Source organism: Epinephelus fuscoguttatus, linkage group LG18 (genome assembly GCF_011397635.1).
Source record: "Epinephelus fuscoguttatus linkage group LG18, E.fuscoguttatus.final_Chr_v1".
Classification (NCBI taxonomy): Eukaryota; Metazoa; Chordata; class Actinopteri; order Perciformes; family Serranidae; genus Epinephelus; species Epinephelus fuscoguttatus.
The window spans coordinates 16,903,612-16,921,510 of record NC_064769.1 but is presented as its reverse complement, the minus strand read 5'-3'; the positions used below and the strand labels follow the sequence as shown (position 1 = coordinate 16,921,510).

Genomic DNA, 17,899 nt, shown 5'->3' with positions numbered 1-17,899 from the left:
GGTAGCCGAGAAAGAAGGGAGGAAGGAGGGGTCGAGAAAGAGTGACAGGTCCATGCAAACCTGGTGTCGGACATACACAGACACATGCATACAAATAGGCATACACATATAGGTACGACCTCGGTACATCTAATCATGTGCTGGACAACTAAGCCTCTATTCTGATGGCTTCAGGGGGTTTAAGGGGAAAAAAAGAGAACTTCATCTCTGAGAAAGATTTTGCAACATGGCAGCTGTCTTCCCAGATAGACCCAGCCAAGTAGAAAGTGTGTGTGAGAAAGACACACACACAAAGGCAGAGAGAGAGAGAGAGAGGGAGCGAATGAGCAGTTGTGTAAGTGTGTGCGTGTGTGTGTGGAGGGGCAGGTTGTTGTGTCGCTCGTCTCTAATGCAATATACGTATGTGCCTTTCAGTCTAGCAGCAGCAGCAGCAGTTGCGGCCAAGAGAAGAAGGGAAAGAGAGGAAAAGAGGAGCAGAGTGATGGACTCCCCTCCCTCCCAAGAGGTCGATGACATCAATAAGAAGCTAATAATCCTGCCTCTAGCTACCTCAGAAGGGCTTGCCAGAGCGATCCACTGCAGTCAACCCCTTCTCCTCCTCCTCATACATCTCACTCTCCACATCCCCAGAAGACCACGGGTTGGGTAGGGGGAGAGAGAGGGATGGATAGCGAGGTGTTTGGGAGAGAGGGAAAAGAGACATTTTGCTCTTCCTCACGTTTAGCTATCGATGAGGCCCACTAGGGATCGTCTGATATTGATTGTGCCTTCTTTTCTTTGGGGCTGTGGTGCTTGTTATGGGCGGCACGTACAGGGGGCTTTGTTGTGTGTGTGTGTGTGTGTGTGTTCGTGAACGCATATATATATATAGACATGGTTTACAGTATGTGTGTGGGTTTGTCTGTTTGCCTAATTTCAGATGGTAAGGTAATTAGATGCTTGATTGGGGGGGGGGGCGTGAACCAGTCTGCTCCCTATGTGCGTGTGTTGGGTGTGAGTCACCCAACACACGCACAAAAGCTCCGCGCTGGCTTACACACGCACACAGGAGACATGGAGACATGTACCGGATGTCAGGTAGCGAGACAATGTAAAGACGATGCCCAAATGGAGCAAATTGTGGTGAACTAAATGTCAATGAAGCCAGAGCCCCCCTCCTTAATTACCTTACGGAAAAAAGAAATCCGATATGATTAACTTTCACTGCACTAAGATCCAAAGACTTTTCATACAGGATGAATCATAAACACAACATGTGGCCATTAGGCTGATATTACATTCAGCTGTGCATGCTTGTTTAGACACAGACACACGCACACACACACACACACACACACACACACACACACATATATATATATATCTCACACACGTACACATCGACTTCCCCACAAGAGGAGAAAACCATGATGTCATCTTTTTATGCCCTCTGTATTACAGTGCTCATTTCCAGTGGTCAAAGTTAACCAACTAATGCCACCTAGAGGCCATTTGTCACAACTGCATGAGTTGAAATGCTCCAGAGGACAATGGGTATGTACAGTATGAAAGGATTACGCCACCACCACATGGCATGAGATTGTATAGAGGTACAACATACTGAACAGTTACCATATGCCTCTTACACTTGCAGAGCAGATTGCACCTTTTGTCACAGCACAGCATGAAATATGTATTCATTTCTTCTGTTTGCAGAAGTTGTGGTATAATTAGATGCCAATGTTTATGGAAAACTGTTAATAATGTGTTGACAGATTAGATGAATAACTCAGAATGTCAGAGTTTTAACCATATCATCAATGACTCTCATTCAAAAATACTTGATGTTGCATTACATGGATGTTTTTCCTTTCTCTTCCAGCTCCAGTGATGCATCACATCTCTTGACATGGTTCGCTTTGTCAGTCCCTGGTTTAATGGCCACATTCTTACCCCTCCTTCTTCACACACATCCACATGCCTGCAAGCAAACACGCACGCAGACTGCCTCCCCACACGCTGCTTTCTCACCTCTTTGGTGACGTTGTCTTGGACCAGGCTGTAGAGGGGCACCACGCGGCTGACTTCCAGCAGCACAGGGATGGGGGAAGGCTGCTCTCCGTTCCTGCCGCTGCCGGTGCGGCCTCTCCCTGACACTCCTCCCATCATGGCCTGGTGGTGGCACAGGTGGCAGCCAGCTGGACAGCTGCCTTTCTCCTCGCAGCGGATCTCCACGCCATTCACCATGTCATCAGACAGCAGCTGGCTCTTCTGCAGCGCCGACAGGTAGCTGATGAATGGAACCGACTTCAGCTCACGCCGCCCACCTCCAACAACCCCCTGGTCTGTTGCCTCTGGAGGGGCAGTCAGGAGGGGGGGGCGGGGGGGTGCAGATAAAGATAAACAAAGTTAACAACAATAATTTACATTCCTTTCAGGGGAACTGCCTTTCATTTTTATGTATTCTTTTCAAATTGTAAAAACAATTCCCTCTTCCATAACCCTCTCTCATCTTTATTTCCACAAAACAATTTATGAATCTTTGCTTGGAGTAGCAAAGAACATTCACAGTCCCTCAGTTGCATAATTCATCCACATCTGGATTTACTTTTACATGCTGCCAAGAAAAAGAAGAAAAAACAACAACTAATTCCTTACTGTCATCAGCTTTCATAGACAAAGGGGGGGGGGGGGGGAGGGTGTCACTGGCTTCTTCTCCTGAGTGTCAATTACCACTGTTTGATGTTCTCACTGGAGTTTGGGGGGGATTCTTTCTCATCATTTCCTCTTTCAGTGAGAAAACAACACACCATGCCGAGAGGAGAGGCAGCGACAGAAGCAGCAGGGTAGGAGCACAAACAGCAGAGAATGCTACTTGGGTGCTGAGTGTTTCATTTGGAGGATACATCAGGCCACATGTTACAGTGGAGCGGATTTGCCATCTGTGCTGATGTGGCAGATGTGCTTTTGTGTGTATTTGCTTTACAAGAACAGAGGACACACAGGCGATGTGAGTTTTCCAAATGAGTGATAAGAGATTCTTTCTAATGACAAAAAAAGGTGTATAATGGTTGGAGTTACTGGCTTATGATGTTGCTTTGAGACATGATTCACATCAGTCAGTGCAAAGCACAATGCCTGAGCAATGAAATCTGCAGATATTCACCTATCAAACCCTCAATATTGCAGTTTCAATATCCAGTGAGTAGGATTTAGGGGGATATATTAGCAGAAATGGAATTATATGTAATAATTATCTTTTCTTTAGAGTATAATCACCTGAAAAAAAGGATTGTTGTGTTTTTGTTAACTTTGAATGAGCACTTAATATCTCCATAGGAAGCAGGTCCTCATCTACGGAGATCACCATGTTGCACCACCATGTTTCAACAGTTGCCCAGAGCGGACAAACGTAACACTGGCTCTAGATAGGGCCACTGGAATTTTTGTTGGCCCTTAGTAGCCCCTCTGAATGAGAGCATCCAGAGGGGCTTTATTCAGTCCCCCCAATCCCAAATGGATCCCTTACAGATTCGTTAACTCAAGCCCTAAGCCCTTACAGCAGACCTAGGACCAATTCCATTTCACCCTCTTAGCCCTTGTCTTGGCCCTTCCCCTTGGCTTTGCGGGGTTCACAATCTAGAGTGTCTTTACTGCTATTATTGGTAAAAAATCTCCTGAACGTCTGGATCTGAAGCTACATACGTCTCCTGAATGTCCGGATCTGAAGTTACGAACGTCTCCTGGACGTCTGGATCTGAAGTCAAGCGCATTTACCAAAATGTCACTTTTTTTTAACTTAGTGTTTCATTAATTGGTGGACCATTTCTATGGCTGTAACTAAGTCCAGTCAATTAAGTGTTTAGCATGTTGTAGCTCCTTCCCTGGGCACACTTTAGCAGGTGCTAGGCTAGTGGCCTATCTCCGACTTGCCAAACAGCATTGGAGACGCACCGATTTGCAACATGAAACTGCTTTATTCAGAGTTTTCTTTCTGGTTTAAATCACCTAATTCATTTCTTCTGGAGAGGTGAAGACCTCTGAGGACAATTTGGCTCACGGTAAAACCTCCTTAGCATGTGGATCTTAAGTTATAAGGGAAAAAATGTGAGCACACATTAGCAGATGCTCTATTTCTGACATGCCAAACAGCAGTGGAAAAGCATTGATTTGCAGCATGCAACTGCTTTATTCAGTGTTTGTTTTATGGTTTAAATCACCTAATCCTCTTGTTTTGGAGAGGTGAAGACCTCTGAGGACAATTTTACTCAGGGTAAAAACCTCCTGAATGTCTGAATCAGAAATAAGTTGAACACACTGTAAGATATCAGAGAAAATAAGTGAGCACACATTTACAGGTACTGGGCAAGCGGGCCATCTGCAATGTGATGTGAAACTACTTTATTCTGTGGTTTAACCAATTTAAATCACCTGGTATGTTTGTTTTGGAGAGGACGAGACCTCTGCGAATAATTCAGCTCCTGGTAAAAACCTCCTGAACCATGAACACTGACGGAAGTCTATACAGGAGAAGTTTCAGCTGGTTGCAATATACCATCCTCACCACTAGATGCCAGTAATTCCCCTAAATCTTGAACTCTGGACCTTTAAAACACTAAATATGTATAAAGCTTAGGTCTAGGTTGTCAGAGTATTGCGTAACCCACATCGTATGCAGATTAATGAAGCTTTTTTGTCCTAATGAAAAAAAACTAGCCTGTGACATTACAATAAATAACAATTGTGTAAATGTTTAAGTTCCCATCACACAGAGGCACATAGATGGATGGGTGAGATTACTAATGCATACAGTATTATATAAGCCCACATACGCACACACCAAACAGACGACATACACACAACACGGACCAAGAAAACAAGGAAAACCCCAAACCTGGAGGAAGTGGTTACAACAGCAGGAATAGCCCTTGACATTATTCAAGGTGGAGTAATTGGGCCCAATTAGCGTTAATATTTTAAATGACTTATTTCCTATTTGCCATTTTAATGGCAGAGAAATCAAACATCCTTCAAAATATTTTCAGTGGCAAAAAGACAACATACAGTGCATGACCTCGAATGTGTTTGGAAGACAGACTGAGAGAAACACGTCTAAATGTGTGCAATTTCACCTGGACTCCTGTAATATCAACAATTTGTTAAATGGGTTAACCCTAGACACGAAAAGGTATGTAAACTTTCAACCAATAATTTGTCAAACACAAACACATGCTGACACATGTGCTTTACCATCAGGCACATAGCAGCTCAGAGAAAAACAGAACACAGGTGGGGATGTTTTCAAGGACCATTTTCTAACTAATATTTGAAGAAGAAAAATCACACAGGTATCAAGTTGATGTGATATTTACAAATAAAGCTTAAAATCAGATTTAATTACAATATATTTTAATGAGTTTTCAATGGGGCGGCACAGTGGTGTGATGATTAACACTGTCGCCTCACAGCAAGAAGGTTCCTGGTTCAATTCCGTTCTGTGCGGAGTTTGCATGTTCTACCCACGTCAGTGTGGGTTTTCTACAGGTACTCCGGCTTCCTCCAACAGTCCAAAGACATGCAGGTTAATTGGTGAGTCTAAATTGTCCATAGGTGTGAATGTGAGCGTGAATGGTTGTCTGTCTCTACATGTCAACCCTGCGATAGTCTGGCGACCTGTCCAGGGTGTACCCTGCCTCTCACCCAGTGTCAGCAGGGATAGGCTGCTAGTTTTCAATGCCTAACCAAACAGAGCAAAGGGCCTTGATGTAACTCAACACTGCAAGTAGTTTAGCGTTCTGTTGTACTATGGCGCTTGGACAGCGACAGCAGGTTTTGGCAAGTAAATTTGGCATTTGAAAAGGAAACTGAAAAAAGTTCCAATAAAAAAATAAAACGTGGGAATTAAAATTATTTTATATATTTTTTTAATGATTTATTTTGTATTAATGAATTTATTTATTATTTTGCATTCTTGTGGGTTTTTCCACTGACAATCTTTTTTTCATGTCACTCTTACAGGACTCTGGGTCAAGAGGAGTCATTCTCTCTTTCATATGAGAATTAACTGTAAATCATCCTCTCCTTGCCCCCTCCCCTCAAAATCCTTACCTCTGTGCCCAACATGTCGGTATGCCAAATAAAGAAATAAAAATAAAAGTAAAAATTGAAACTAAAATAATAATGTAAGTGGCACGGTGATGCAGTGGTTAGCACTGTCGCCTCACAGCAAGAGGGGGTTCTCTGTGTTGAGTCTGCATGCTCTCCCTGTATCAGCGTAGGTTTTCTCTGGGTATGCCAGCTTCCTCCCACAGTTCAAAGACATGCAGGTTAGGTTAACTGGTGACTCTAAATTGCCTGTAGGTGTGTATGGGAGCGTGAACAGTTTTCTGTCTCCATGCGTCAGCCCTGTGAAAGTCTCGTGAACTGCCCAGGGTGTACCCCACATCTTGCCTAATGTCAGCTGGGATTGGCTCCGGTCCCCCCGCAACCCAAACAGCATAAGCAGTTACGGAAAATGACTGAATGAATAATATTTAATGCCTGTTTTATTTTCCAGTGGCTGTTTTTCCTTATTTAATGCCTACTTTTATTGTCAATGCCAAAACCTAGTGTCACTGTTCTAACTCCCACTGTTCTAAAGTCAACAAGCAGAAATCACGTGTTGATAGAGCATGCAACACTGTAAAAAGTCTGTGTTATGCTCTATTTTTGAAGGCCCAATAATAAAATACTGAGCTAATAATTAATATTGGCATACAAAGTCCTGGACAATTTACACACTTAAGCAAATAAAGATATTGTCCATTGTAATGGACAAAATGAAAAACTAAAGTAAACTTTATTTTTAACTTCTCATAACTGATTTTTTGAACAATCTGAACAACACTTAACTCACTAATTAAAGTTCATTATTCTGGCTAGAAATGCAACACTATGTGTGAGAATCATGAAGGAAGAAAATGGGTGAATAGCTTATGGACTAAACTCAACCACTAAGCCGTATAATCATTTGTTGATTGTAAATTGCACCTCAGGTCACTGAAATATCCAAATCCCCAGAAAGAACACCAAGGACACGACCTTAATGTCCTCAGTTGTAGCTGTGACCCTGGTGTGTGTGTGTGTGTGTGTGTGTGTGTGAGGGAGAATTGAGTCTGTATATACATTCATTTATGTACGTCTTTGCGGCTTACTCCCTGTGTGCGTCTGTGAGACACTGGCAAGCAGTCGAAAGGGTGGGTGGTACACTTTATGTGCAACAGTATGTAAACAGGCTCAAGGGGTGGCCCAAGAGCCCAATTACATGCACTTCTTGAGGCAACACAGACACAGAAAAGAGCTGTCGTCACCCAGCTCTCACAATAAAGCCCTGTGGCTCAGGTTGGCTGTGGCTGGCCGCTCGAATTCACTCTCACCCCGTTTAACTCATTTCACCCCAGATTACAATTGTTTAGACCCACGTAAGCAAATGCGTTTGATGAAAGATTTGGCACTGTCATGCGCTGGTGGAGAGAGTAAAACACAGCCAAGGTAATGTTATCGTCAGAGTTAGCTGATCTTGTTACGCAGGGTCTTTCTTCCTGCAACCCCCCCCCCCCCCTTTTTTTTTTTAATTTACTTTTGGACTTTTACAACTTCTTGTTTTCTCTGAGTGTCTTTACTGTCTTGTTGTGAGGCTGGTAGCAAACTGCTGTAACATAATTTCCATCTGGGCTCACTGTTTGTGCAATGTACAGTTTCACTCTCATCTGACTTGTTGACACCCATCGCAGGGAGAAATTAAATTGGACCACATGTATTTTCTCTGCAGCTAAAGGAGCGGCCCTCCATTCCGCCCCTTTTATATACTATGACATCTCTTTGCTGTGTGGAATGAATGTGATGCTTGTGCAACACTTGCCTGTCATCAAACGTTGTGAAGAGATAAATGGCATGAATTTCCTCGCCATTGATCTTGTACTGCCTTTGTTAATTAAAACGTCTTTGTAGACTGGTTGCAGTATAATTACTCATGAGGGTCACATCCCCTCCGGCCAGGGTTATGTTGCCCGGGCAACAACAGCAAAGGTGTCAGATATCTTCCATAGCAATTTAATACAGATGTTGTTAGATGTGGTTACTGTTGGGCACTGTTGTTTTGGCTTTATTAAAACAACTGCCAGTGCTACATCTAACACAGTACTCTGATTTTAACAGAGCCTTGTTATCTACAGTAGCTCATGTTCCCTATTAATTTTACAATCTTGGCGTATCAAGTAACACATGGTAATAAAAAGTCCATCTGTGCATGAGCTGTACCTTGTATGCAAAGTACCACTCCTTATTAACTTTGTTTGCTATACTTGAACAGCAGTTACTCCAAAGTATTATGTTAATAGCAGACCAAAATGCAAAACAAATTCTTAAATATATTTTAAAGGGCAATCAAATGCATGTTTCATATTTCTTTAGAAAGTATTTGGTGGGCATGACCAAAGAAAAGCACACAGCAGACTATTAGATGGTCCACTTTGTGTGCTGAGGTGTTGCACTGACATCCTCTAGAAGACCGAGTCTGACATCTAGTGGTCTCTTCTTATAATTACAGGCTTGTGTTTGAAAACTGAAACATCTGGATGTTTTCAAATGCAGTTGCAGCCTGTGGGCAGTACTTCAGGTTCTCTCTGTGAGATGTACTTCTCAGTTACAGGTTTATTTACTTATTAGCTCTAGTTAAATTATGTCATGTGTTTTTCTTTGAAGGAAAGACTGGTGAGATAATGGAGTATTTATTCCTGCTGAACACTATGAGGACTACTTGTCATTTCAGGATATGTTACAGGAAAAAGAGGACAAGTTAGAGTATGTTTAATTAGTGTTGCCTGCATAAGTATTTAGAGTAGACAGGCCCTCTGTGCATGGAAATAATAATAATAATAATAATAATAATAATAATAATAATAACAACAAAATAAAACAGATCTGTGTAAATATGTGGATATTGGGATTAAGACATTAATAAAATGTACTTCTTTAAAAACTCCTCTGGACTGCATCAGAACCATGAGTGTCTCATCAGGACCACAACATGCCCGTGTGCAGGCCCACTCAGCAGCCAATCAAAACAGCCGTCGGCCTCATCAGTCGTGCGTCTTGCGTCACGCTGCGTACGTGACGTCGTCACCACTGCAGTCTCTCACCAGCAGCTGCAGTAGCAGAGCCACAGCACGCCCATCCAAACCTCTCAACTTCCAACCAGCTAACGTTGAAGAAAAGGTAACGCTTTAAAAGCAGAAACGTCAAAAGAGAGACATAACGATAAGCTGCGTACCTTTATTTTCGACTGCACGTCCGACAAAACTGCGATAATGGCGGATAACATTGTCGCGTTGTGTCAAGGGACAGCGTTTGTTGTTGTGTCGCGAGGCCTAACGTTATGCTTTACATACCTATAATCAGGGGCTTCTCAGTGTAATTCGTTTATAAGTCTGGACTGCAGCGTTGACCTCGTTTTTAAGCATCACGAGAGCACGGTCATGCCCTTAGATATAGCCTTAGCATTAGCATTAGTTAGCTTGGTTATCGCGTTGCTTGTAAATATGGCGTGGGGCTATCGTGTGTCAGAGATAAATATCAACATATCAGTAGCTTACCTGCTGTTATCATTCGTGGCTTATCGTGGAGAGCCTTTATCTTATCAGGAAGAGATGTAGTAAGTTGTAAGTAATGCTCGTGTTACCTTGTCAATAACACATCCTGTTGACTTACGTTACACAGTTGTCAGTGAAAGGTTACTTTTGTTTGAACTACTAGTAACTAGTCAACCAGTAAGTAATGGTCGCCATTTGTTTATTCAAGCTACACTGCCACTAGTTACTGTGAAATAGCAGAGCTAGCTTGCTGTGCTAGTGTTTGCATTCCATACACCAGCTAATAATCTGCACGCTAGCCCACTTACATTAAGTTTATAGTAGTTTGCATTGCATAAGATGAGCATCATTTTTCTAAGCTACAAAATCCTGCTGCATGCAATATAATTCACAACTGTGAGGCATCAGAAATTGAACATAAGACATAGCTATTTCCTCACTCTAGTTACTGACATTGTTTTTGACTCTCAGTAGAATTTTGACACACTTTTTTTTTCTCCTCACACAAGGAAAGCACCATAATGGAGGCAGCATCTACCACGCTGGACCCAGATCTAATGAGGGAGGTTCTTGAATGCCCCATCTGCCTGGAGACCTACAACCAGGATCAAATGAGACCCAAACTCCTGCAGTGTGGTCACACAGTGTGCCGGCAGTGTCTGGAGAAGCTGTTGGCGAATACTATAAATGGTGTGCGCTGCCCTTTCTGTAGCAAGGTGTCCCGTATGAGCAGTATCTCCCAGCTGGCTGATAATCTCACTGTGCTCAAGATCCTAGATTGTACTACATCCTGCAGCGCTGCCACTGCCGCCCTAATGTGCAAGTCCTGCTGTAACCGCCTGCCACGTCAGTACTGCCATGATTGTGCCACAGTCCTCTGTGAGCCGTGTAAAGGAGAGGGCCACCTGCACCAAGGCCACTCAGTCCAGCCAATTAGGGTGGCTGCTGAACAGCGTCGTAAAGAGCTGGGTGGCAAGCTGGCTGCTCTGCGTGATGTCATGGGTGAGATTCAAAAGAAAAAGACAGCTATTGATAACATTTCCAAGTCCTTGAGACTAAAGTACCATGCAGTGCAGCAGGACTATACTTCAGCTGAGCTGCGTCTTCAAGAGGAACTCAGCAGGTCTCGAAGGACATTCACAGCTTCCCTGGCAGAAGTGGAAAAGCTAAATGGGCAGGTGCTGGAGGAGCAGACGTATCTCCTTAACATTGCAGAGGTAAAAGTGGTGTCACGCTGTGATTATCTGTCAATGCTGGTGAGGCAGAGTGACATTGCTTTGCTAAAGGATGATAGCGACGGCACTGATGATGAAGAGCTGGATTTGAGGAGCAGCTTGCCCACCGTGTTTCAGCTGCAAGAGCCCCAGCTGGTCAGAGCAGAGCACTCCAAACCTCTAGAAGTGGGCCAAGTGACCACAAATACTTATACTGTCAATACAGAGGATGAGGAGAGTGGGTTGGAGATTGCACTTGAGGGTGATGTAGAGGGTGTAGCTGGGGCAACAGGGGCTACAGGTGGTGGAACGGGGGCTCCGGTGGATCTTTACAGAGACATTGACATGGTTGCAGCTGTAGAGGAGACAGTATGTAGTTCACCAGCCAGCTTTAAGTCAAAGTCCATGGATGCAGGTGGGGGATCACCTGGAGGATCTGGGGCAAGTGCGGGACCTCCAGTCTGCCAGTTTGTGAAGAAGATGGGCTGCAAGGGAACTCTACCTGGCATGTTTAATTTACCAGTAAGCATCTGTGTAACACCGCAAGGTGAGGTCCTGGTAGCTGATCGTGGCAACTACCGCATCCAGATCTTCAATCGCAAAGGTTTCCAGCGTGAAATCCGCCGTAATGCCAGCAGCATCGACAACTTTGTCCTGAGCTTCCTTGGGGCTGATCTGCCTAACCTCATCCCATTATCCATTGCTGTCACTCCTCAAGGCCTGATTGGGGTCACTGACAACTATGATAACTCAGTAAAAGTCTACACTATGGATGGACACTGTGTGGCTTGCCATAAGAACCAGCTGATTAAACCCTGGGGCATCACTGCCATGCCATCAGGTCAGTTTGTGGTGTCAGATGTGGAAGGTGGCAAGCTGTGGTGTCTAGCAGTGGACCGCAATGTAGGCGTGGTCAGCTACAACCGACTGTGTTCTGCTGTGCGGCCAAAGTTTGTGACGTGTGATGCAGCTGGAACAGTCTATTTCACCCAGGGCCTAGCTCTGAACTTTGAGAAACGTCACAATGAGCCCCACCTGGAAGGTGGCTTCTCTATTGGCTCAGTGGATACAGACGGCCAGCTAGGCAAGCAGCTCAGCCATTTCTTCTCAGAGACGGAGGACTTCCGCTGCATCACTGGCATGTGTGTGGACGCCAATGGAGATTTGCTGGTAACGGACAGTGGCAGGAAAGAAATCCTCCAGTTTCCCAAAGAGGGTGGATTCAAAATTCTCATCCAGGAAGGGCTGACCTGCCCTGTAGGAGTGGCCACCACCCAGAAAGGACAGCTGCTAGTGCTGGATTGTTGGGACCACTGTGTCAAAGTCTACACATACATTCAGAGAAGGCACTCGTCCACTTCTTAGAGGAACAATCCAGTCTATTCGCACATGAGCATGAGAGATTTAGTGGGTATGTGTTGGTAGGTGTGTGTGGAGAAGTCTTTGAAAAGGTAGAATCACACTGTTATCTGTCACTTTAGTTTGGCTGCAGTCCAAACAATTCTCACTCCAGCTTTCATGGGTTTTAAATAAACGTTCTAGTCAGTTTGGTTCAGTTTAAAACCCACTGGATTTTAATTTAATACCCTTAAATTAAAAATCCTCCACTTAAGCTGCCCCTTTCCTGATTATTTAAACGGATCACAACACCAAAAAAACAGACCTTGAAACATTTTTACATCAAAGAATGTTGGCACAGGTTGTCACATTAAAATAAGCGAAAGAAGCCATTGATGTCAAAGCTAATGCGGGCACAAAGTACAGATGATTTCCCTTCCTCTGTTACACCGCTATATCCACCATTCAGCCTGACTGTATGTGATGCATGGCTTTCACTGATCTGGCTCAGCTTTGCTAAAGACAAACAGGAGGAAGAAGAGCTGAAAATGAACACGCATTTACATATAAAATAAAGCATACCAAGGCTTTTGGCCTGTGAAGCACTTTATTATTGACACGACACTGTTTCCTAATGTTAGGTTTTAGTAGCACAGACTAACATTGATGTTGCTAAATGCAGCTGGCAGCTTTAAAGTTTACTGTGCAGTTAGCTAATGGCAAAACAGTAAGCAAGTATCAGCATTCATTGAATTAAATTCAGTAACGTTCAGGGAACATTAAGTGTTGAATATTAGGGATGGGGGTTGAGCAACAAAATCACAACATGATTGGCTGTGGAGAAAAGCTGGGTAATATGGGGCGATGGTGATATGTATTGGGTTTTTGTGTAAAGCTTTTTTTGAGGGTAGCTGAGTTAGTGCAATCAGAATTAGGGTTACTGATTAATTTGTGGACCATATTATTATGGTTTTGTCCCAGTATCCATTGGCACTGCCTCACTAGTGTGTGTACTGTGCATTTTGGAGCAACACATCCACTTAAATTTTCAGAGCAAGGACTGCTTTCTGTCTGTAACTTCTCTGTATGCTCTTTCATTCAGCCCTCTCCTAGTGACTTCCAAGCCACAGCCTCACTTATGTCACTAGGAGGCAGGTTGAGGTAACCATCTGCAAGATAACATTATTGCTATCTGCTCCACCTTCTGTTATAACTGCTCTGCTCAGTCATACATTTCACAACATTTCCAGGCCTCTTTACCCCCTTCTGCTTGCCTTTTATTTAACCTGCACCATTAAAGTTAGCTTTGATCACAAACACTGTAGCTCCTAGTGTGAGTCCTACTTCTCAGACAGAACTGTGTGAATTATGAATAGAGTAGCAAAGGTTCTAGATGACCTTTCTAACATGGGAGGCTTTTTAAATTTCACGTCTCTGTTATTTCCATTCCCTGTGGGCTTACCTTCAGCTACATCATACAGACATCTATAAATTACTTTCTGTTGCTACGCCAGTACAACTAACACTAAATAGCTCCAGCAACCAGACCAAATTAAAGGCTAACTTCGGAATTTTCCTACCTTGACCTTATTTTCCCATGTTTTCTTTCTAAAGGACTAATGGGAACAGCAGTTACTGAAATTGGTCGAGTATTGAGCAACAAGGCTGCAAGCAGCAGCCAAGAAATCGGCTGCAGTGTAATCACTCTGGAAAATTATGCTCTGTCAGTCTACATCCACTAAAAGTGCTTGTTTTTGCAATTGACAGGCTCGTAAGTGTCCGATAACTTTACAGAAAGGGTACCTATAGAGGTCGACCCAAGAGTAAGAGCAAGATCCTTTTTGTTTAACCACAAACACCCCCAAATGGCTATCACCAAACTCACCAGACTCCATTTGAATGAAGAGTAATTTTATCATGGTGAAACACACTTTATTCAAAGGTGATTGAAACAAAATAAAACTCCCAAAAGCCATCTCGGTTTATCTCTCCACTGTTCAACAATCAACAACTCCGGTTTGGTTGAAATAAACCCTTAATTCAACCACTTAGATGTGAAAATATGCTGGTTTTATACAAGCTAAGATTACTGTTTATTTAAATAGAGTCTGGTGGATTTGGCAATCACAATTTTGGGGCTGTTTCTGGCTAAACAAAAAGAATCATTAACAAAAAGGTTGACCTCTGCAGGGAACGCTTCAAAAATGGTTGTTCCAAATAGTCACTTATACACAAAAACATGGAAAAACTATCCAGGTTGAAAAATACCAAAGCTACACTTGGAGCGAAAGGGTACAACAGACACTTACAACTTCAATAATGTTTACAAAAGTTTGTTCAAACCTGACATTTATTCCAGAGAACTTATTCCACGCCATTGTCTCCTCAAGCCTGGCCTGTGGTTGCACAATCTTTTTAGGGATCACTGGCAGGAGTGTTCAGAATAGCACTGCTAGGATAATGATGAGTGAAAACTCCAGCATCACACACCAAATCCTGGCTTTTGTTACACCGGGGTGTTGGTTCTGTGTTGCTGTGTCTCCCTCAGGTTTTTAATTCAACACTAGGCACCTTGCAACCTGAGTTCTCCAGTGTTGTTAGATATGGTAAAGACAACAGCCATATGTAGTGTTGTGCAAGTTAGTCGGTGGCTCTAGTCAACATGAAATCCATCTATATCCGCATGTATTTCATTTATTGTTTTACCATGTAGCTTTACAGAATTGATGATGCTTTCAGGTAACACAACAATAAAAGACACCTTTAATCAAAATATTTAGTGGCCTAAATATGGGGAATCAAGTTAATCATTGAAACCCACAAGTGTATGTAACATATTCTATGTCCATAAAGTCGTTAATAGGAAATACACCTTCCCGCCATGTATCTTCCGGTCTAGGTATGCTCAGAAGAGCGCATCAATTGCAGATATTTCAGCCTTAAAAATGAATTACTTCACAAAGCTGACCTTAACGCTGCACCTGGAGCCCTATTAAACAACAACATGCAACTATACATATCTGAGCATCAAACTGTATCAGAAACAATAAGTGTTTTTAATATTTCTACATAAGCAAAGTGATAAAGAGTAGAGAAAAAATAGAACTGAATAAGTATCAGGTGAATTCTGTCACCATCATTACTTGTGCTTTTCTGTTTAACACAATGTATTTGTTTTCTCGTTAGACCATGTTATATCAACACTAAATTAGTAGATTGTAATGCAAAGTAGTCTCAGCTGCATGTCAACCTCGCCATAACGACATTTTTCTTCAGTGCTTTTACTTTATTCACGGTCACTGGAAGTCTCTAGAGAATATTCAAACTTTCACAGTGACAAAAAAAAAAAAAAGCATCAAATGCTAGAAAAATAAAGTGTCCTTGTGTCAGTGTGCTCAACATCATGTCTCACATCATTGGAATATGTTTTGTCATATGTCATTGGAGAGAAGTTATTTCCTTGCATACTTCTTCACAGTTTATTCATTTATACCATTGAATTGTAATACCGCAATATGTCCATGAACCAAACTCCTACGTGTTTAAGGTGTTACATCCTTTGGAGGCTGTGAATTTTACAATGTGTTGAACACATGACAGACATCTCTGTGTAGTCAAATTCATGTTTGTATTGTTGATTATCCGAGTGCAATAAACATTTATGAAACAACTAGAATTGCAGTGGCAGTTTTTTTCATGCCATATTAAGATTTGTGCTCGCATTTATCAAATATGTGTATTCATACAGTTTTCTGTGTGAGCGTTGTCACAGCAGTCCTCTTGTCACCATAATTGGCTGGCTGTAGAGATCCATTTAAACATATTTTGATTTATGCTCCTAAGTAGCAGTGGGGGATAAGGACAAAAATAATGATGCAAGAATGTGGGCTTTTGGAACCCATGATGAGTGTAATTTCAAAAAGACTCGTCATGTCTTAAAGTCAGTGGTGGAAGAAGTATTCAAATCCTTAAGTATTTGTAGAAATAAAACAATAGAAAGATAGTTACAAATAAAAGTAAAAGTACAAAATTATCAGCGACATGTACTTTAAGGAGTATTTAACCCCACAAATGACTATAAATCTATTACTCACCTACTACTACGTTCAATTTGCGAAAAAAATGTTTTTCGAGCATGCCTCCTTGGTGAACGAAGAATCCAAAAAATGAGAACTTTGTGATAAAGTAATAGGGGTCTACGTTTAACAACAGCAAAACTACAGCAAAACATAGGTGTTTCTAGCCCATTTTTGGGGGTGCTGAAGCACCCATAAATTGAATCCCAGCACCCCTAAAATTTGAGATTTTTTTTTTTTTTTTTTTTTTAACTGTATGTCCCTTTTTAACAAGCTAAAAGTACTTGGTTGCAACGTAATATTTTAACAACAAAAGTACAGCAGCACCCCCCTTGCCTCAAAAATGGTTTGATCCACCCCATCCCTCCCACCTTTCCCCGACCCGGGCTCTGAGCGCTCTATCTGCACAGAGCCATGCGCTGCCTTCCAGAGTGTTGCAGTAGTGGTTTGCAGTAGTACCTGGCTGAAACCAGGCTATGTGGCACATTTCTTAACTTCTACCACTCAATACCAACACATTATTATCATTACCAGTCCTCATTTTTGCTGCATTTAATCGTAGGTCACTGCTCATGTTGTTAGGTAGGAGTTAGCTGACGTTTTTTCTAGCTAGGAAATGTTACACAGGCGGTCAGTACCACTGTCCTCTGTTTCAGTTGGAATGAGAGAAGCTAGCTGTTGGGTCATGTTAATATTAAAGCCAAGGTGCTACTGACTAGCTAACTGACTGGATGCCCATTAACATTATAACTCCTATTGTGTGTATTTATTATTATTTTGTAGATTTCAAGCACTTTTCTTTTTTGAAGTGTATTTTTATTTATGTATTTGTATTATATAATACAGACAAGAAGGAAAAAGGCAGTGACAAACATTGAAAAAGTCAATTACTGTTAATGTGTTAATGTTACATATTGTGCATTACATTTCAAATAAAAGTCCAAAAAATAAGTCCACGGTCCATTTTTGGTATTTTTGGTACTCACTATAGGGGGCTGGTTTACTCCAGAAACATACATACTGTTTATGTGTATGTTGAGGAGCTGCTGTATCAAAATGAGTTGTCTTCCCCCATAAATTAGGGTTACGATATGTTTCTTTTATGATTCCAATCCATTCCTCTTTTGAATTTGATGGTTTAGTCACAGACTTTCCCCAAAAGTGTTGTGCTTTTCTTTCACAAATGTGGGAATGAAATTGAGTTAAAATGTACAAAACAGTGAACTTTATCTTGCCTGGCCAGGCAGCTCTCTGGGTGCTCAGCACCCCTAAACCTCTGATCCTAGAATCGCCCCTGCAGCAAAATATACATCTATAATGTTAACATAACTTGTGCAGTATAATCCAAGTCACACTTATCCAGTTTTATCCTAAATAGGCTACTTCCTAAACAGATAGCCCTTTCCGAAGGGGAATCAAATTGCAAATGAAACTTATTTATGCTCTCTTTGAAGCCAGACTCCATTGTCAAAAACTATAATTTTACCAAAGTCACACAATAACACAAACTACCAATTGAGGCAGTGGTAGACCAGCAGCTCCTATAGAGTGACTTAAAATAAATCTTGCTCTGCTGTTCACTGTTAATTTGTATTGGGCGGTTTGATTTAATTTAGAATAGGTTATGTAGCCCTATAACTCTTGAAGTTACCTTTTGCCCTCT

At 42.1% G+C, this 17,899-nt stretch overlaps 2 protein-coding genes across 6 annotated transcripts in view; one reads left to right on the top strand and one right to left on the bottom strand.

Moving 5' to 3' along the window:
* LOC125905619 (astrotactin-2-like) overlaps positions 1 to 17,899 on the bottom strand; it is a 431,706-nt gene that overhangs the window by 70,947 nt on the left and 342,860 nt on the right. For all 4 annotated transcript variants that reach the window (XM_049603723.1, XM_049603724.1, XM_049603726.1 and 1 more), the window contains one exon: positions 2,011 to 2,333. In XM_049603723.1, the coding sequence (XP_049459680.1) occupies positions 2,011 to 2,333 (323 nt within the window). The remainder of the gene's footprint in view (positions 1 to 2,010; positions 2,334 to 17,899) is intronic.
* trim32 (tripartite motif containing 32) lies at positions 9,151 to 17,021 on the top strand. Of its 2 annotated transcripts, none has more exons than XM_049603727.1 (2): positions 9,151 to 9,234; positions 10,118 to 17,021. In XM_049603727.1, the coding sequence occupies exon 2, from the start codon at positions 10,130 to 10,132 to the stop codon at positions 12,185 to 12,187; it is 2,058 nt and encodes a 685-aa protein (XP_049459684.1). In that variant the 5' UTR covers positions 9,151 to 9,234; positions 10,118 to 10,129; the 3' UTR covers positions 12,188 to 17,021. The 2 variants fall into 2 exon arrangements, with proteins under 2 accessions (XP_049459684.1, XP_049459685.1); XM_049603728.1 differs by lacking the exon at positions 9,151 to 9,234 and adding an exon at positions 9,263 to 9,677.